At 33.7% G+C, this 19,568-nt stretch overlaps 2 protein-coding genes across 2 annotated transcripts; one reads left to right on the top strand and one right to left on the bottom strand.

Moving 5' to 3' along the window:
• Nucleotides 1-10,692: 10,692 nt before the first annotated feature.
• Nucleotides 10,693-17,532, bottom strand: LOC134241716 (delta(3,5)-Delta(2,4)-dienoyl-CoA isomerase, mitochondrial-like). Its single transcript, XM_062723737.1, has 8 exons — nucleotides 17,449-17,532; nucleotides 15,820-15,973; nucleotides 14,196-14,284; nucleotides 13,618-13,739; nucleotides 13,092-13,209; nucleotides 12,365-12,503; nucleotides 11,703-11,853; nucleotides 10,693-11,106 (listed from the first exon to the last, which is right to left on the bottom strand). The coding sequence occupies exons 1-8, from the start codon at nucleotides 17,507-17,509 to the stop codon at nucleotides 11,011-11,013; spliced, it is 930 nt and encodes a 309-aa protein (XP_062579721.1). The 5' UTR covers nucleotides 17,510-17,532; the 3' UTR covers nucleotides 10,693-11,010.
• A 230-nt stretch (nucleotides 17,533-17,762) lies between these two features.
• LOC134241739 (retinol dehydrogenase 14-like) lies at nucleotides 17,763-19,159 on the top strand. Its single transcript, XM_062723762.1, has one exon. The coding sequence runs from the start codon at nucleotides 17,826-17,828 to the stop codon at nucleotides 18,780-18,782; it is 957 nt and encodes a 318-aa protein (XP_062579746.1). The 5' UTR covers nucleotides 17,763-17,825; the 3' UTR covers nucleotides 18,783-19,159.
• The last annotated feature ends 409 nt before the right edge of the window (nucleotides 19,160-19,568 follow it).

Genomic DNA, 19,568 nt, shown 5'->3' with positions numbered 1-19,568 from the left:
CAGCATTGAAAGTTTTGTGCCTTTTTTTTCCCTCACTATGGAATGCCATATTTTTTTTTGATTTTTTTAAATTGTTTTTCTTTTTTGATTTTCTTTCAACTTTTTTCTGACTGCTTATTTCTTTCTGTTTTGTTTTGTTTTGTTTTTGTACCACATATATTTGAATAAATTTTATATTTATATCTTTATTTATATGAATTTTCACAAAAAGAAGAGATTTTAATAATTTCATATTTACGATTCACATTTTTACATTAACAATTAATTCACAATTTCACATCAACAATTCATAATTGACCAAATGACCAAAATTATGTTTTAAAATATGATTTAATATTCAATATATCACAATTTAAATTTTTAAAGTACATTGTTTTTTTTATTTTTATCCATTTCTTATTTGAATATTTGTAATAAAATCAGTATATTATGCATTCAATTTCATACAAATAAGATATGTTTTACATGCATAGATCTAGAGAGAGAGGAGAGAATTTACACATTCTGAAATTTGTATATTAACAATTAATCTGAAAAAATTAAATTCATCAAACAATTCCAATAAGTTATTATCCCATTGGCATATATAAAAAATCAATTAAAGACAAAGCAACCTCCCCCCCCCCCCCCCGCCAGCCTGGCAACACGTGGCAGCCAAGGTTAAGTTGGTATAAAAAATTTCATAGACATGAAACCTACTTACAACTAGCTTTCAACTACTTCATCTAAACAATATAAATATATATACACATTATATACATGTAAAGGACTTTACGTTTTTTTTTGTGGGAGGAAGACTTGTCAAGAAATTTCTGGGTTGGATTTTTTTTAACATAAGTGACCCTCTTTACAAAAACTATTTTTAAAATAGTCTTTGAAAAAACATTTTTATTTATTTTATTATTTTTTTTTTTTATTTTTTTTTGTTTTTTTTTTTTCTAAAATTTCTTAAATATCAATATAAAATAAAATTTATTCAAATATGTGTGGCAGAATTAAAAAAAAAAAGCTAACAAAAGACAGTATATGTTACATTGGCAGTTGGCAGTTGGCAGTAAGCAAAAAGCTGAAATTGGCTGTCAGTATTGAAAACTTAAACATGTTCACTATTTTTTTTTTTTTTGATTTTTTTTAATTGTTTTTCTTTTTTGATTTTCTTTCCCTTTTTTCTTTCATCTTTATTTCTTATTACTGAGAAAATTATTTTTAAAATATATCACCACCTAAATTTCACTATTTCTTAATTATCCCCCCCCTCCACCCAGAGAAGAAGGCATGGCCCTTATAAAATGAACAAACTGAATTCCCTTTACCCAAGGATATTCTGTTCCAATTTTGGTTGAAAATAGTTTGATGGTTAATTAATCACACTCAGAAAAGAAGGTAAAAATGTGGAAAAAATTATGACAACAATGACCACAGCAGACATTGAACAAAGTTTGATCTGAAATGCTCACTTGAGCCTTAATGTAAGGTAAAAAGATACAAAATAGCAAACAAGGTCAGTTTTCCATACCTGAAAGATTCTCATCCATGAAATAGTCAAGAAAATCCACATGTCTCAATCCAGTTTAATTCCGTCAAGTGTTGTTGGCATCCTGTTCCAATCCAATATGCCCAAATCTTATTCCACCATCTCCAACCACGAAGTGCCAGTCACCACCAAGTCCACCATCTCCAACTATGAAGTCCTGGCAAAGAGAGAACAGAGAAACAAAAAACACACAAAAACCAAATTGAAAGAACCACTAGAAAAATGTGATGAGAGTGGAGGAGAGGAGGGAAATATATTAGTAGGAGTGTAAAAAAAGAATGAAAATCTCACCTCTGCACTTTTCCTTAACAACGTAGAAATATCTCTCATCCATGGCATGCTGTTCCAAAAATCTCACATGCCTCAATCCTCCTCTGAGTCCTCCAACGATGAAGAGCCAGCAGCCTCCAAATCCTTATTCCACCATCTCCAACCACGAAGTGCCAGACACCACCAAGTCCACCATCTCCAACTATGAAGTCCTGGCAAAGAGAGAACAGAGAAGATTAGACAAAGAAACAAAAAACACACAAAAACCAAATTGAAAGAACCACTAGAAAAATGTGATGAGAGTGGAGGAGAGGAGGGAAATATATTAGTAGGAGTGTAAAAATAATAATGAACTATCTCACCTCTGCACTTTTCCTTAACAACGTAGAAATATCTCCGTTGTTGGCATGCTGTTCCAATCTAATATGCCCATCCTCCTCTGAGTCCTCCAACGATGAAGAGCCAGCAGCCTCCAAATCCTTATTCCACCATCTCCAACGACAAAGTGCCAGACAGCTCCAAGACCACCATCTCCAACAATGAAGATCCAGCAATGAGAACAGAGAAGATTAGACAAGGAAACAAAACCACAACAAAGACCAAATTGAAAGAACCACAACAAAAAATGTGTCTGATGAGAGAGGAGGAGAGGAAGGATATGTTAGTACTTAGTAGGAGTGCAAAAATAATAATGAAACCATCTCACCTCTGCGCTTTTCCTTAACAATGTAGAAATACCTCCATTCCAGCGTTGTTGGCATGCTGTTCCAATCCAAAATGCCCAGCCTCCTCTAAGTCCTCCAACGATGAAGAGCCAGCCGCTTCCAAATCTTTATTCCACCATCTCCAACCATGAAGTGCGAGACACCTCCAAATCCACCATCTCAAACGATGAAGTCCCAGCAAAGAGAGAACAGAGAAGATTAGACAAAGAAACAAAAACACAACAAAAACCAAAATGAAAAAACCACTACAAAAAAAGTGATGAGAGTTGGGGAGGGGAGGGAAATGTTAGTACTTAGTACGAGTGCCAAAATAATAATGAAACAATCTCACCTCTGCGCTTTTCCTTAACAATGTAGAAATACCTCCATTCCAGCGTTGTTGGCATGCTGTTCCAATCCAAAATGCCCAGCCTCCTCTAAGTCCTCCAACGATGAAGAGGCAGCTGCCTCCAAATCCTTATTCCACCATATCCAACCACGAAGTGCCAGATACCTCCAAGTCCACCATCTCCAACGATGAAGTTCCGGCAAAGAGAGAACAGAGAAGATTAGACAAAGAAACAAAAACACAACAAAAACCAAATTGAAAGAACCACTATAAAAAATGTGATGAGAGTGGGGGAGGGGAAGGAAATGTTAGTACTTAGTAGGAGTGCCAAAATAATAATGAAACAATCTCACCTCTGCTTTTCCTTAACAACGTAGAAATACCTCCATTCCAGCTATGTTGACATGCTGCTCAATCCAATCACTTCCTTTCAATATGGAATATAGGTTGTTCCTTCAGAAGAAAAGTCACACACTAAAAATCAAATGATTGGTGATACTTTTATAAAGGAATACATTTAAGGAATCACTGTCTAGTTTTTGTGGTTTGCCAGAGCATCAACAATAGTTGGAAACATGGGATGATTTGCATAATGGGTGAAGACCATTATGTATGGCACGCCATATTCACAAAAATGAGCTAAACATAGTTTCACAGTCAAGAAACTAGGTTTATCTGTTGTTAACTATAGTTTACGGACTGTAATCTATAGTTAACAATGTTAATCTATATTTTACATCTGTAAACCTTAGTTAACGCGATAATCTATGTTTCAGAACCGTAAACTTATATACTTAAGACTGAAAACAATCATTTGCCAATTGCAAAACACTCATTAGATTATCTGATAAGTACAGTTTCACAATTTGTAAACTATGGTTTAAAACTCTTAACTATAGTTAACAATCTGATATAGTTGCACGATTTGTGAAACTATGATTTACAACTCTTAACAATTGTAAATTACAGTTTACAGACGTGAATCTATGTTTATCAACAAAAACTATTGTAAACGTTTTATTACAGACGTATAAACTTAGATTTAGCATTCGTAAGCTAATTAGTTAACAGCCGTTAAATATAGTTTTACAGGTGAAAACTATAGTTAATGAATTGTTATCTATAGTTCACAGTTTGTAAACTATAGTTTACAGTCAATAAACTTAGTCTATCAACTATGAATCAATATGTTTAGCTCATTTTTGTCAATTTAGCATGCCATAATTATGCAACTTATCACATGTTTCCATGCAACTACTGTATACATATAGGGTCATTTTAACCTCTTGTTATTTTCACCCTTTCACACTGGCAAACAATTTTGCCCCATTTTAAATTTGCCCAGTCATTATTCAAACCGCCCAACTCAGGTTAGGATGAAAGGGGCGAAAATTAAGAGAGTGTGAAAATTTTCCTGTATACAGTATTGTTGATGTCACTAGCCTACCCAACAAACTAGGCAGTAATTCCTTATGTGTACCTTTTTATGTGAAATAAATTGTAAATCTTAATTTGAACTAGAAGCCCATGGGCCACATCGCTCAGCTGAGTAACTTTGGCAATGCTGTTCTTTTTCAGATTTCCCCCCTTGTAATACCCGCTCTTCTCCCAGGGGTAACGATTTTAACAATTTAGAAATTACAAAGTTACCTAAGCATGCTTCCACAATGTCATATACATCAGCTTTTCTTGCCTATAGTGGTTCTTGAGAAGAATTTTCCAATATATTTCAATGTAAAATCTCGATTCCCTGTTTTACCCCAGCCCTACCCCCAGGGGTCAAGATTTTAACAATTCAGAATCTACTCTACCCTAGGAAGCTTTCACATAAGCTCCAGCTTTTCTGGCCCAGTTGGTCTTGAGAAGAGGATTCTCCCTTATAAATGTATTTTAATGTAAAATTTGGATTCCCTATTGTGACCCTGCCTTCCCCCAAGGGTCAAGATTTTAACAACTTCAGAATTTACACTACCCCAGGAATGCTTCCACAGAAGTTTCAGCTTTTCTTGTCCATTGGTTCTTGAAAAAATTATTTTTAGCCCCCCCCCCCCCACTTTTTTTTGCAAAAATATACTTATTATAGGCATTGAAAATTGGGGTTTGCCTTTTTTTGTTGTTTTAGCCCCCCCCCCCCCTTTCAATTTGCTTCTGACACCTATGCAGGTTGAACAGCATCTGGAGCAAGCCTGATAGTGCACATCCCCAAATGCATCATTCAAGGAAGTTCTTTTTTGCAAACATCCATTAGAAACAAGAGATCCAGAAGCCACATCGTTCACCTGAGCACTGGCTAGGAAAAAGACCAAAATCAGTATCGTTTTCAAAAGCTTAAATGCATAAGTGGTCCAGACCTATGTCAGATTCAGATTCATTTTATATTCAGAATCATCTCTAATAATTAGCTACAACAGGCTATTTTGGATAAGCCAGAGAAAAAAATATACATGTAGGCTAATTCAATGTGTTGGGCCAAATCTACTGTCATGATTGTAACACTCAGACTTCTGACTTAATTTACCGGTAATTAATTCTTTCGCCTGACTTAATTTTCTTTGTTATCTCCCTATTCTGAGAAACTGCCACAGAACTACTAAAAGTTAAGGAGGCTCTAAACACCAACAAAAACTGCTTTTTGGACTTGGAGAAAAATGTACCAATTATAAACAGGTCCAGTACAAATATTCTCTTGATATACATGTAGCTATATAGCTTTAAATTGCTACATAGCTTTATTAAGCTATTCAGAATAGCTTAATTTAGCTATTTTACTATATTTTTTTCTTAAAGGTGTAATTTTCTCAGTATGTACAAAAAAGCACACCTTGTGCAGTGATTATACAACTTTAAACTCTTCTTCAAATAATGCATGTAAAAATCACTCATCAAATTATGTCTCCTTGAGAGACTTAATTTGAACTCAAAGTTCTACAAGTTTTGGGGCACAGGGTTCATTCTACCTATTCCCACTTTTCGAAAGTCAGGTAGGAAAAGTCAAGACTTATAAGCAAGGAAAAATCATTGAAACATGGCCCAACTCTCCTGTGTTCACATTACTGTTAAACTCAGGCTTACAAATTTAGAACAAAATAAAACTATCAAACTCACACTTTTACTTACAACAAAAATACATTTATTTCAAGGCAACTCACCTGCATGGCATGGAAATTTAAAAATCCGTGTCAACTTTAGAGCAAGACAAAAGGATTCAACGGAAACATCTCACACGCACATTCAGCGGGGCGACTTTCACAAAAAAAAATTCCCACCAAAATGAACACGTGACAAAGGATTAAAGTGCGGCCAATGAAAAGCACGGTTCGTCAATCGATATATTCTATTTATAGCATCAGAGTGAACTGACCCATCTGTGAGTAATGCTCTCTTTCACAAGGCATGGACAATCCCCCGCTCTGAGATGATATTTTCTTAATTTTCCAGATTATGAGATACACGGAAAAGTTACATTTTTCTAAAATCATGTTCTCGATCAGTAATGTCATCTTCAAAACATTTTATACTCATATTCGTCGGACCCGGGGTAAGGGGGGGGGTAGGGGGGCTGCTAAGTCCCCCCTTTTTTTGCAAATATATACATGAAAAAATGGGGGTTTACCTTTTTTGGTTGCTTTAGCACCCCCCCCCCCACTTTCGATTGGACTCCGACGCCTATGAAACTAAATAAGACATACCTAAGAACTGCGCAAGAGTGCCATCGTGCAACTTACATTTATATCTACAATCGTTTTGATTAATTAAAGAATTTGAATCTGGTATTTAGAATGTTTTCTCCAAGAAACTGAACCGTTGACATTTTTCTTTTTCGACGTTGCAGATTGCTTCGGGTGTTAGCGAACGATAATTAACACTTAAAGTCTTAAAACTCGAATAGTTTTCAAGCAAACCTGATAAAATTTCTTAATTTATCTGCCAAGAACAGGCTTTGTCCACCCAGAAAATTTTATAAAGATATGAGCTCAGTATACGGAAGTTTGGGACAATTTAACCCTCGTAAATAGTTTGAATAACATTTTATATTTAGCACATATGATACGAATTTTTCTGAAGTATCAGTTTTATTAATTCAATTTAAATTGACATTCTTACAAAATACATGTATTTTAATTATTTTGATTCTAATTTTTGAAATGCTTTTTTCAATGTGTCTGCACTATCTTTTGCGCAGTATTGAACTGCTTGACTAGTGAGCATGTTCTTCATAACAAAACAAAGACAGAAAAAATCCCGAAGGATAACAGCAATGTGTTTCATCTATTTAATTGATTACGGTACTCCATACTAATATATTTTATGTTTATTTTCACTATTTCTTATGCCCCCTCATCTAAAGATCCCGGGGTATATTGTTTTAGTCCTGTCTGTTTGTCTCTCTGTCTTGTGCCAACTTTAACCTTGTTCATAACTATTGAGTGGGTGACTCCAGGGCTTTCATATGTTTGTGACAAGACCTTTCTACGGGCACCACCAAATTTGACCCCTTGACCTTGGCGTTTGACCTACTTTTACAAAAAAAAATACACTTTAACCTACTATAACTTTTGACCAGTTGGAGCAAGGACTTTCGTTTTTCGCATATGTGTTCATTTTGTCAGGATCTTTTGAGCTGATATAAATATTCTTTGACCTTGACCTATGAGTTTGACCCATGATTTAAAACTTTGACATTTCCATAGCTTTTGAACAGTAAGAAATAGGGCTTTCGTGCTTCGCAGGTGTGCTCCTTGTAACAAGACTTTCCTTTGGGTATCAATACTTTTGACCTTGACCTTTGGAGTTTGACATGCATTTGAGAGAATTCAGCCCTCGCCATAATCTGCCATAAGGGTGCATCAGTGTTTCACAAACACATCTTGTTTTTTAATTACGTTTGGCAGGGGCGTTATCAAATGTAAAACATCAAGAAAAACTAGTGCTAATTGTAACGGGAACCGTTACAGATGTTCCCCAAACGCTCCCCAAATCCCTTTTGATGCCATATTCCCTGTAAGCCACATTAAATAAGACAACATCTGTGCATTTTTCACTTTAACAACGTTTTCCCAAAAGGATACCAATTATATTCAAATTTTAACATTGCACGCGTGCCCATGTGAATGCAAGTGCGTGATGATCATATAATATTGTCTACACTTTATATATATTTCAATATACTTTATATTAAAGCATTTAGTCCAAAAGTATTTTAAAAAATCACTCATTTAAGTGTATATTTAATTTCACTCGTTCGAATATGCACGCACGTGCGTGCACGTGCATGATGACCACACCCTCTTGTAGGAGGCCTTTATATCTATCTATGTTCTAAATCCCATCCTGTTTGGTTGAAAACCAAGGCAATTATAGCCATTTCAAATTTCGGTTAATCAGATTGCAGCACACGTGCATCCACGTGATTTCAAGAATCTTTTTCTAAATCATATTGTAGAATATTCTAATGCATGACTATGTTTTAAATTTCAAAGCATTTCGTCAAAAAACAAAGGAGATATAGCCATTTAAAGTTTCAGCCAATCAGATTGCAGCACACGTGCATGCGCGTGATTTCTTGAAATTTTTTGTAAATCATATTGCAGGATATCCTAATGCGTGACTATGTTTTAAATTTCAAAGCATTTCGTCAAAAAACAAAGGAGATATAGCCATTTAAAGTTTCAGCCAATCAGATTGCAGCGCACGTGCATGCGCGTGATTTCATGAAATTTTTTCCATATTATATTGTAGGATATCCTAATTCATGATAATGTTTAACATTTCAAAGCATTTCCCCCCCCCCCAAAAGAGATATTGAGATTTTTGTTTCAGCCAATGAAACAAAACGCACGTGCATGCGCGTGAGTTCTTGCTAATTTGACAGTGTAATTTTATTAACACTATTAATATATCCTCATGTAATGAGTTTCAAAGCATTTCATTAAAAAATGTAAAAGTTATTTCTATATTAAGTATATCAGTCAATTCACTCATTTCACGCGCACGCACGTGCAGGCGTATGCGCGCAAAATGACCTTTTTCCGCACACCTACACTACACACCTATTAACCCTAAAAAGGTTTTAGCTCAGTTGGGTGAACAGTTAAAATCTTAAACACTCGCGGACAAAAAAGTACCGGAGAACAAATAAGAAAAATAATAATAATAATAACTAGTGCTAATTGTAACGGGGACCGTTACAGATGTTCCCCAAACGCTCCCCAACTCCCTTTTATAGTCATATTCCCTGTAAGCGTAATTAAATAAGACAAACTTTATGCATTTTAGACTTTAACAACGTTTACCCAGAAGTGTACTATGTTCATTCAAATTTTATCATTGCACACTTGCGCATGTTAATGCATGTGCGTAATGACCATATCATATTCTTTACACAATCTATATGTTTTAATATGCTAAATATTAAAGTATTTAATCCAAAAGTATAAAAAAAACGCTCATTCAAGTGTATTTTTGATTTTACCCATTTCACGTGCACGCACGTGCATTTTTGAACATGGTGACCATACCTTCTTGTAGAAGTCCATTACATCTATCTATGTTCTAAATCCCACCCCGTTTGGTTGAAAACCAAGGGAGTTATAGCTGTTTAAAGTTTCAGCCAATTAGATTGTAGCGCACGTACACGCACGTGTATGTATGTGCATGGTGACCATACCTTCTTATAGAAGTCCATTATATGTATCTTTGTTCCAAATCCCAATATATTTATAGCTGTTTTAAGTTTCAGCCAATCAGATTGCAGCATTAGTACACGCACGTGCATGCATGTGCATGGTAACCATACTTTTTTGTAGAAGTCCATTGTATATATCTATGTTCCAAATCCCAGCCTGTTTGGTTGAAAACCAAGGGAATTATAGCTATTTAAAATTTCAGCCAATCAGATTGCAGCGCACGTGCATGCACGTGATTTCATGATAATTGTTATATGTCATTTTGTAGGATATCTTAATGCATGGCTATGTTCAAAATTTCAAAGGATTTCGTCAAAAAACAAGAAAGATACTGAGACTTTAGTTTCAGCCAATCAGAGCGTAGCGCACGTGCATGCGCGTGAGATCTTGCCATATTGACCACGACATCTTGTTTATCCTACTAATACATCCTTACATTATGAGTTTCAAAACATTTCATCAAAAAATAGAAAAGTTACGGCAATATACATTATATTGGTCATTCACGTGTTGCACGTGCGCGCTCTTGCAAGCACGTGCGCGCAAAATGACCTTCGTTCCGCAAATCTACATAACATGTCTACTGACCCTAAAAACATTTCACCTAAATCGGATGTTTAGTTTACAAGATCATTCGCGGACAAAATTTTCCCGAGAAGAAAAATAATAATAATAATAATAATAATAAGAAACAGAGTAAAAACAACATGTTCCCCAACTTCGTTTGGGGAACATAATAAGAAACAGAGTAAAAACAATATGTTCCCAAACTCCGTTTGGGGAACATAACAAAGGTCCATGTTCAATTGAATTAAAATACTTCAAGGGTGGTTAAATCATCACATGACCAAAAAAGTTTTAATTGTAATATAAAGGAAATGAAATATATATGATTAATAAAAAAATGAACAAATGAAATACAGCACAGCAATATCTCCATCCCTCTTCAAAGGGGGTGATATAAATTTACTACGTAATCAATGCCCATCTTTCTAAATAAGGCAATTAAATTATGCAATAAGACCACGAAAATAATCTCTTACAATGTGTAGGAATACATCCCCAAACAATAGACAAATCTCACAGATGCAGAATTTGAGACAGAAAATGTTATTTTTTACCATGTTCACAAAGTTGAAAATAAGAACATTTGTGCAATTCTGTTTATTTTGTCTCAAGTAAACATAAATAATTATAATAAATAACCCTGAAAGTAATAAAAAAATTATAATCATGTCACATTGTAATGTGATGGAATTTAAACTGTCAATCATATAACAAATTTGTATGATGTTGTTCTAGATCCTGATATGATAAAATACAAGAAATACATGAATGTATAAAATTTATACATATAAAAATTACACATGTACATATATTTCCCTGTTACAAATATTATAAATGTATATACATTTCTGCAGCAATTACTCTTTGTTGTCAACAAAACATATTCACAGCTTGGTTTTTCTATAATTTTGAGTATGTTGCTTGTTTCTTCTCTATTGCTGCCATTGCAGATTTCATCACATCTTCACTTTGAAGCATTCCTTGATTCCATAGACCCTAAAAGTATATGGAAAAAACTTTAGAATTGCAACTCAGTTAAAGTACATGCACCTTCCCAATTTGAAAATCTGGTGTAGATACAGCTAAAATACTTTTTGAAATATGTTTATATAAAAAATATGCTACATCTATTATCACACGATATTACCATTATTACTTATACACTGACATCATACGTCACCACAGGTGCCCCTTACTCTTTTTTAGAATTTTTATAAGTCTTAGACAAGATACACTGTAACTTACCAAAGAAAAAAAAATACATGAATTCCTAACCTATCTTACGTGTACATAAACCTCTACTTTGATATCTGATATCATTTTCTTTTATTCAATTTTAGAGATTCAAGAATCAATAGTACAGTGTAGCCTTGTAATTTGAACTAATTGTAACATATATGCGGCATACATAGCATAGGAACAACACTTTAACAGCCCTAGATCTGCCTTTGATTACTTTACCAGGGAATGTCTTACTTGTTACAATTTTCAATGATTCAGACAAATACTTTAATCTTTCATTTCATAAATATACATTGTAATGAAAAGCCCATTCAAATCAAGTTTTTTTGGTGGTAGTAAAATGACCTCACCACATGATTCAGTCCCTCCTGTACACCGTGATCCCTAGAAAACACCAGGCTTATCTTGGTTCCTTGGACAGCAATTGGTGATTTTGAAGCAATCATAGAGGCCATCTCTAAAGAGCCCTCTATCATAGCCTCCTTATCAGGGAATATCCGGCTAATAAAGAGAGAGATATAAAATACATGAAATCATATTATATACATTTGTATATAACATGTTGTTAAAACATATAGAAGTATTCAGCACAATGATAAAATGCTCTCATAAGACAGTTACAGCCAAGCATTTGAAAGTTTGCCTCTAAATGTACTCTTAGACTACTTTCAATGTTCCTGGGTAACTAGAGAAGAAGTCAAATTGTTACAATTTTCATGAATATACTGAGCATAAGATGCTCAGATGAGCATGTGATCACAAGCCTCTTATGAAGAAAATTCATAAAATAAATTCATCAGAACTCTGAAATCAAATACTATAATGAAACCTGAATGTAGATTGTTAGTGAGCAACAAAAAAAAGTGGCGTAAATCAAAGGTTTTTACAAAGCATGGATCTGTTGCTCTCTACTTAATCTGTTCGAATTTTTTTCAAGCAGAGAGCTACAGTTCTGCAGCTACATTATAACCTGCCAATAAAAATGAGTACCAGAATTTACGTAAATTAATACCTTACATATCCAATTTGCTTTGCTTCATCACTGAAGAATTTCCTGGCTGTATAACAAAGTTCCCTGACTAAGCTGTCGTTTCCCACTATCTTTGGAAACCTCTGTAGTGTGCCTACATCTGCTGCAAGCCCAATATCCACTTCCTACAAGAAATTATATCACATTGTATCGAAATTTCTTGATAATTAAGGCCATCTTTAAATAATGTTCTTTTGCCCTCTCTTGACCCAGGATGACAAAATTAAGTGGGTAGAAAGGACCAAAAATCACCAGAACATTTCAGCATCAATGCTGAATTTTTAAAATCTATTTTTGGAATGCATAAAAATTGTTTCCTGGAGGTTAAATAAGTCTTTAGTCAGCCATATTTCCCCAGTTAGTGGAGGGCAACCAAACATTTTTTTAAAGATAGCCTTGGTATATATTTTAAATCCTGTCAAATACATTGTATCTTATCAAATTCAAGCTTTTTCCAATACAATCATGCAGTTTCTGCATCACAAGCATGTTCAATTTCTGTATCATAATGGTATTATATCTGCATATCACTAGCATGTAATTTGTGCATCACAGGCATGTTATATCGATATGCATCTGCATTTTATTTTGAATGCTTTTACATCCTCTTATACATTGTACACTTTTATGAATTTAAATATTTTGAACCTAAAATGAACTTGTCCAAATTGTTTATCTAGATTTCTAGTAATGTAGCTCTAAAGTTTACTTGCCTTTATTTGAAACCATGCATCACTGGTACAATATCGTATATCACAGGCTGACGTCATGTCAATTCCACCTCCAACACATGCATTGTGTATGGCTGCTATCACAGGTTTAGGGCACTGCATTCAGAATATTACTGTTGTAAATGTATTTCTTTGATATTGTGAAACTCATTAAACAATTAAGATAAATAATGTGAAATACATGTTCTGTTGGCCTTGAAGTTAGAGCATAAAGGTAAGCAAGTAGCGAGTGGTCATTAACTTTCAGCACTGTGTTCATCTAAAACCTGAATGATTCATTTCACAGTAAATAATTGTACATTCGTATTAGGTTTAATTAATCAAAAGTATGATTCCTTTGATTATTCAGAGCTTTGACATATGAGAAATCAGTGGATATTTATTTTAAGAAATATTTTTCTCAATTTGCAAAATAAATTTCCACTGACTTTCTGCAGCTAGTCAAAGCTCTGATTAATCAACCTAATCAATATTCCCACATAGAAAATCTATAACATTTCTCACTTTCTCAATGACTGTAAATGTTTCCTGATAGTCTCGGATTGTATTCCTTAATTTGAAGGCTTTCCTACCAACTTCCAGGTCTGAGGTCATAAAATCTTCACCCATGTCTGTCAAATCTAATCCTGTCACCAAAAAAAAAACATCATCAGCATCCAAAACCAATAATTAAGCTGAATATTCTTTTTTTTTTTGTTTTGTCCTTGAGAAAAAATTCTGGTACTATAAACAAATTTCACATTACTAAGAGTTCTCTGCAGTTCTCTGTGTTATGCTCATTTTCCCCACATTGTCTTTTGCAAGTTATCTGTTAATATTTTTAATCTTCAAACATTATCAAACAGTTTTGCTCTGTACCTGTTTTGCAAGAATATTTATGGGGCAAATGAAAAACATAATGAACATATTCATACAGATTTTTTTTCTAAGATACTGTCCCATAAAATTGGTAAGGATATAGAGGGAAAATAGTGTCTTACACCAGTTGACCCCGGAAGAGACCCCGCAGAGGGGAATAACTTCTGTAAATGTGAAAGTCGTCTATTCCTTATATCCAACCTTTTGCAAACTGATGTGTTTACCTGCTGTAAAAATTTTGCCCGATCCTGTTAACAAAACGACTCTGCAGTCTTCATCTGTGGACAGTTTTTGAAAACACTCCCTGCACTCCCTAAAACAAAGATGTACAGAGATCTTAGAATGAGCTGTATGTTATGTTTGTTGTTTTGTAGTCTTTGTAAACATTAGGTCTGATGTTTCTTTTTTGACTTTTAAATTTCATAAATTGATCAGGTGCTGAAAGCTGGTATCTGCCCCTCAACCACTTTGTAGAAAAAGATCAGCTTTTGTTGTTGACGTCTAGTTTGTAATAAGGGAAGGTCAAGTTCTTTAAAGGTACTTGGACACAGATTTGAAGTTAATTTTTTCTCTATAATATTACGACTTATATGTTTTAATAGCATTTCACACAAAAATTAATTAAAAATCTTATTTCATTTATAAGTTATTAAAATTTTTATTTTTTTGGCGGGTTTGATTGACACGTCCTTGCCTTTTCACAAATTTTAACTTTATTCTTAATCCTTAGGAAAAATGGCAATTTTGTTGTGTATTAATGAAAAATATTAATACTATAATCCAGAAAATTAAGAGTAGACATGTTCGAAAGCAAAACAAACACACAATGTATTGTCAGTCCGTGCAGTTGTGGTGAGCAGACTTTGGCAATTAAACGCACCCGGTGAATCGTAAACACCAAACAATAACACGCTCTTGCCTTGTTTACAAAAACTGTGTACATAACACGAGTGTGTTCGATTTGCTAAACTCTGTACACAACGGAATGACGATACTTGTGAAGGAGTTTTGCTTTCTAACATTTCTACTCTGAATAAAATTATTTTTCTGGATTTAAGTTTTAATATTTCCCAATAATACACAACAAGATTGCCATTTTTCCTAAGGATAAAGAATAAAGTTAAAATTTGTGAAAGTGCAAGGATGTGTCAATCAAACCCACCAAAAAATTTAAAGTTTAAAAATCTTTTTAATGAAATAAGATTTTTAATTAATTTTTGTGTGAAATGGTATTAAAATATATAATTCGTAATATTATACAGAAAAAATTAACTTCAAATCTGTGTCCAAGTACCTTTAAGTATCTTGGACATTGTACCCTCTTCCCTTCATTTATGATCCTTCATTATGAATCTCGTACCCCTTCTATGTGGACTCTAATTTTGATATTTCCTGTTTGGTGTATGGGTCCCAGATGATAGCCCCATACTCCATTATAGATCTTACGAGTGCGATATATGCCATTTTCCTACATTCCCTTGGACAATGTTGCAAATTCCTCCTTGGCACTGACTTTATTTGAGATGTTATTTATAGTTCTTTCATTTAAGGTCTTCTGATATTTGAAGTCCTATTTAGTAAGGATTTGATGCCACTTGTTCTAGAGTGTGGTTTTAAAGGGTGTACTAGCTGTTAAATTTTTTACGTAATTTAATATATTAATATTTTGACTAAACACCTGTTGGTTATTGATCTAGAGAAAAAGAGAGCATAGTAAACTCTTCAACATTTTCCATACAATGTTAAAGTCCATATTAATGTAACATTAAATCCATGTTAATGAGATGTCATTGGAACAGTCATTAACTGAAATGTCAGTAAAATTACAGGTGCTTTAAGATCACTTACCTCCAAAATGCTCGATTCATTGCATTCAGTTTTTTGGGTCTGTTCATTTCCACTTGTACAACATAATCCTTTGGCCTTGTTACTTTCAGGGTTTCAAAGGTGTACTCCATTGTTGACATGTTCCTTGCTTTAATTCCCAATATCTGGGACTGACCTGAATAATACAGTTCAATCATAATTTTACATAAATATACTATACTACAGGTAAATTGATTAAGAAACATGTTACTTGTACCTTCATTCTATAAATAGATAAATATTATATATTAAATCCCTCCAAAGTACATACTCTTTAAATATTTGTTATACATGTACATATTTACCAGTATTTCATAGACTTATAGAAGTCTGCAGCAATTATTATCATCTTCATGATAAAATTTTCATCATTAAAAGTTATTACAACTGTATATTAAGCTTTTGCAATGAAACTTAGAGATGATGATTCATCAATATACAATACATGTATTACTGGGTACCTAATTGAACTGATTACATAAAATGGCTTCCAAGAGTATATGACAAAAGAGTTACATCAACATTATTTCAACTGAGTGAAACACATATTCCTATAGGAAACAGCTTTAAACTAGTGAAACATAGATGTAACAGAAATGTTAGAAAATACAGCTTCACCAACAGAGAAATCAAATTGTGGAACAGTTTTGTTTATTAAAAACTGTACATCAATTTGAAAACAAGGATAACAGAGATTTGTACTACATGTATGATGTTCCTATGATTTTAAGAAGACCTAGATTGGTTTTGAGGTCAAATGGTCAGTGTAGGAAAATCATATGTTAATTAAAGAAATAGTTTCCACTTATCTGGACTTAATGTTTTACAAAAAAAAAAAATTAAGAAAACAAAAGTTTAACTGATTAAAAAATCTCGCTAAATTTAATTGATTCAATTAAAAATTACTTGAATGCAAAAAAAATCTTCTTGATTTTTTTTTTAAAGACTTAAACCATTTTTAATATGCCCTAGAAGTTAGAAAGTTATTGCAAAATTATAGGCCTATTTCAATCAGCATCGGTTACTATAATTTATTGAAATAAAATAATTCCAAGCGGCAATCCATCAGCATTCCTTTTTACAGGTTGGGATCACTCGCCCAAATAGGATATAATAGTCTGTTTGGGATATAATATACCAAATGGGATATAAATTTACAGTGCAAAAATTAAAAATGATTTTTTTTTTTGGCTGTAAATATAATAAATAGGAGATTGATCCCACGGAAATTCCATAACTTCTTGGGGATCAATCTTACAAACTGTAGGGTTGCAGAAAAACTTGTCAACCAAAAGTTATTCCTTTATATATGTGTCCTGATGCGGATTTATGATATTTATAGCCAAAAATAAAAATTTTCTTTTTTTTTGCACTGTAAATTAAAATCCCATTTGGGATATTATACACAGGCGCTTGTTTCACACAGTAAGCTTAGTTTTCTACTATACACGTGTTATTATATAGTAGAAAACTAAGCTTACTGTATGAAACAACCGCCTTTGGAAACTCCTATAACCAAGAATAGAGTAAGCACCAAGATAATTAATCAAGGATAAAACACAAATTTAACAATGTAAATAAGTTAAATTATAATCAAACAATTATACAGACCAGCAACTTTTCTTTTTTGAATGACACCCAATGAGAAAAATAGTGAGCGAACTTTGGACATGTTGAACAAATCGAAAGTCTTCTTACAAACCGAAAGTAGAATTTTTCAGTCGGTAGTACATATGTAGTTCGTATTATCATTTTAAAAATATTTACTATGTTTGTCAAATGATATATTTATGATAAAAGAGAAAGACTGATAATGGAAAAAAAATATGAAAATGATTAGAGCTATGATCATAAATTCATAATGAAATTGACATTAAACTGTTAAATGCTACAAAGTGAAAGTAGCAGGTAGTAAACAGAGGTTTGCGTAACAGGATACCTTGGGACTTGTATAACTTACTTTCTTGCTTCTCTTAGAAATGTAAACGATGTCAGTTTGGAAATACGCGACTGCAGGGTGTGTTTTTGCTCTTTCAATTATGGTCTTGAGGAAAATGATACGGTTTTATAAACGTGGAATCCCTATTTGCAGTACTAAGGAAATGCGGAACAAGACCGTCATTGTTACTGGAGCAAATTGTGGCATTGGGAAGGCAACGGCACTGGAGCTCGCAAAGAAACATGCCCGTGTCATTATGGCCTGCAGGAATAAGGAGAAGGCAAATGCTGCCATATTAGATATAAGGAAAATGACAGGTTGTGGAGAACTTATCTTTAAATACCTCGATCTCGAATCTCTCAAATCAGTTGAAGCTTTTTGTCAGGATATAATTGAACATGAACAAAAATTACATGTACTGATCAACAATGCTGCTGTAATGAATCACCCTTATGCACAAACTGAAGACGGTTTAGAAATTCATATGAGTGTCAACCACTTTGGAAATTTTTTGCTCACAAACCGTCTTCTTGATTTGATGAAAAAATCATCTCCAAGCAGAATAATATTTGTGTCTTCTGCCTTGCATAAATATGGAAAAGTAAATTTTGAAGACTTTAAAGGCCATCAGAGAAAACCATATGCAGACAGTAAACTTGCTAATGTGTACTTCGCACGCGAACTAGCAGAAAGGCTTCAGGGAACAGGCGTTAGTGTACACACATTACACCCAGGCATGGTTAACACAGAACTGTCAAGACATTCTGTTTCTCCAGCTTTAAATTTCATCGTGAATCCAATTAAATACCTTCTACTCTCCTCAGCAGAAGAAGGAAGTCAGGGCATTGTACATCTTGCAGTGGCTGGTCTAGGCAGTGATACTGGAAAATATTACAACAAAAAAGGGCAGGAAGAAAAGTGGCCTGAGATCTCTTCAGACAAGGCAATGTGGAAGAAAATGTGGGAAGTCAGTGAACAATTGACCCATCTCAATAAAGCAATTTAACAATGCTCAAAGACTTTGTAAGGTTGTTATTTAAGTTTTGAAACAACTGGAGGATATGCAAATCAAAAAAAAAAAGAAAGAAAAGAAAAAAGATCATTGAACATATCACTAAATAAAGTTTACCAAAAGAGTGATGTACACCCGGCCAGCTGACTATGTGGACAGAACAGTGAACTCAGTCAGTCACTGAAGAAATATTTACAAAACTGCTTATAAACTATGAAAAGCTGTGTTAATAACATATTAAATGTCAAATTATAATGTAAAAATGCATTGATCAATGCCTAGCATTATCTCCCACAGAATTCATGATTCATTTTTAAATTCATGTAATTCGCTAAGAGGTAGAAATTTATGCAAAATATTTGTTTCATACAAAAAATCCTTACTTTACAAAGTTTACATACATGTATATATGTATGAAATCCAAAGTCGGTGAGGTATTTTTGTATGAATTGGGTATCCTGTGTTTCCTGAATGATAAATGAATTAAAAAAACACAGGTGCGGATCCAGGTATTTTTTTCAGAAGGGGGGGGGGGGGGGGGGGGGGGTGGGACCAAATAAAAGAAAATCCAACCCAGAAATTTCTTGACAAGCAAAAACATTTATTTTCCAATTTTTCCAATCTGCCCATTCATCTAATATTTTAGACCAGACCTAGCTGCAATAATGTAACCCTCTCCCTTTCTTTTCTTTTTGTTTGGGTGGGGGGAGGGGGGGGGGAGAGAAAACATCAGATTAAAAAAATAAAGTTTGACAAATGATATTTATACATGTAGCAATA

Source organism: Saccostrea cucullata, unplaced genomic scaffold, assembly GCF_032062105.1.
Source record: "Saccostrea cucullata isolate Sc308-1 unplaced genomic scaffold, CSIRO_AGI_Scuc_v1 ctg9, whole genome shotgun sequence".
Classification (NCBI taxonomy): domain Eukaryota; kingdom Metazoa; phylum Mollusca; class Bivalvia; order Ostreida; family Ostreidae; genus Saccostrea; species Saccostrea cuccullata.
This window is presented reverse-complemented; position numbering and strand designations above follow the sequence as displayed.

Coding starts and splice junctions, on each gene's coding strand:
- LOC134241716 (XM_062723737.1), bottom strand. CDS start 17,509: ATGTCCAAAGTTCGCTCACTATTTTTCTCATTGGGTGTCATTCAAAAA. Junction 11,854..12,364: donor AAGCAAATTGGATATGTAAG/GTATTAATTTAC, acceptor TCTCTTTATTAG/CCGGATATTCCCTGATAAGG. Junction 11,107..11,702: donor AGGAGGGACTGAATCATGTG/GTGAGGTCATTT, acceptor ATATACTTTTAG/GGTCTATGGAATCAAGGAAT.
- LOC134241739 (XM_062723762.1), top strand. CDS start 17,826: ATGTCAGTTTGGAAATACGCGACTGCAGGGTGTGTTTTTGCTCTTTCA.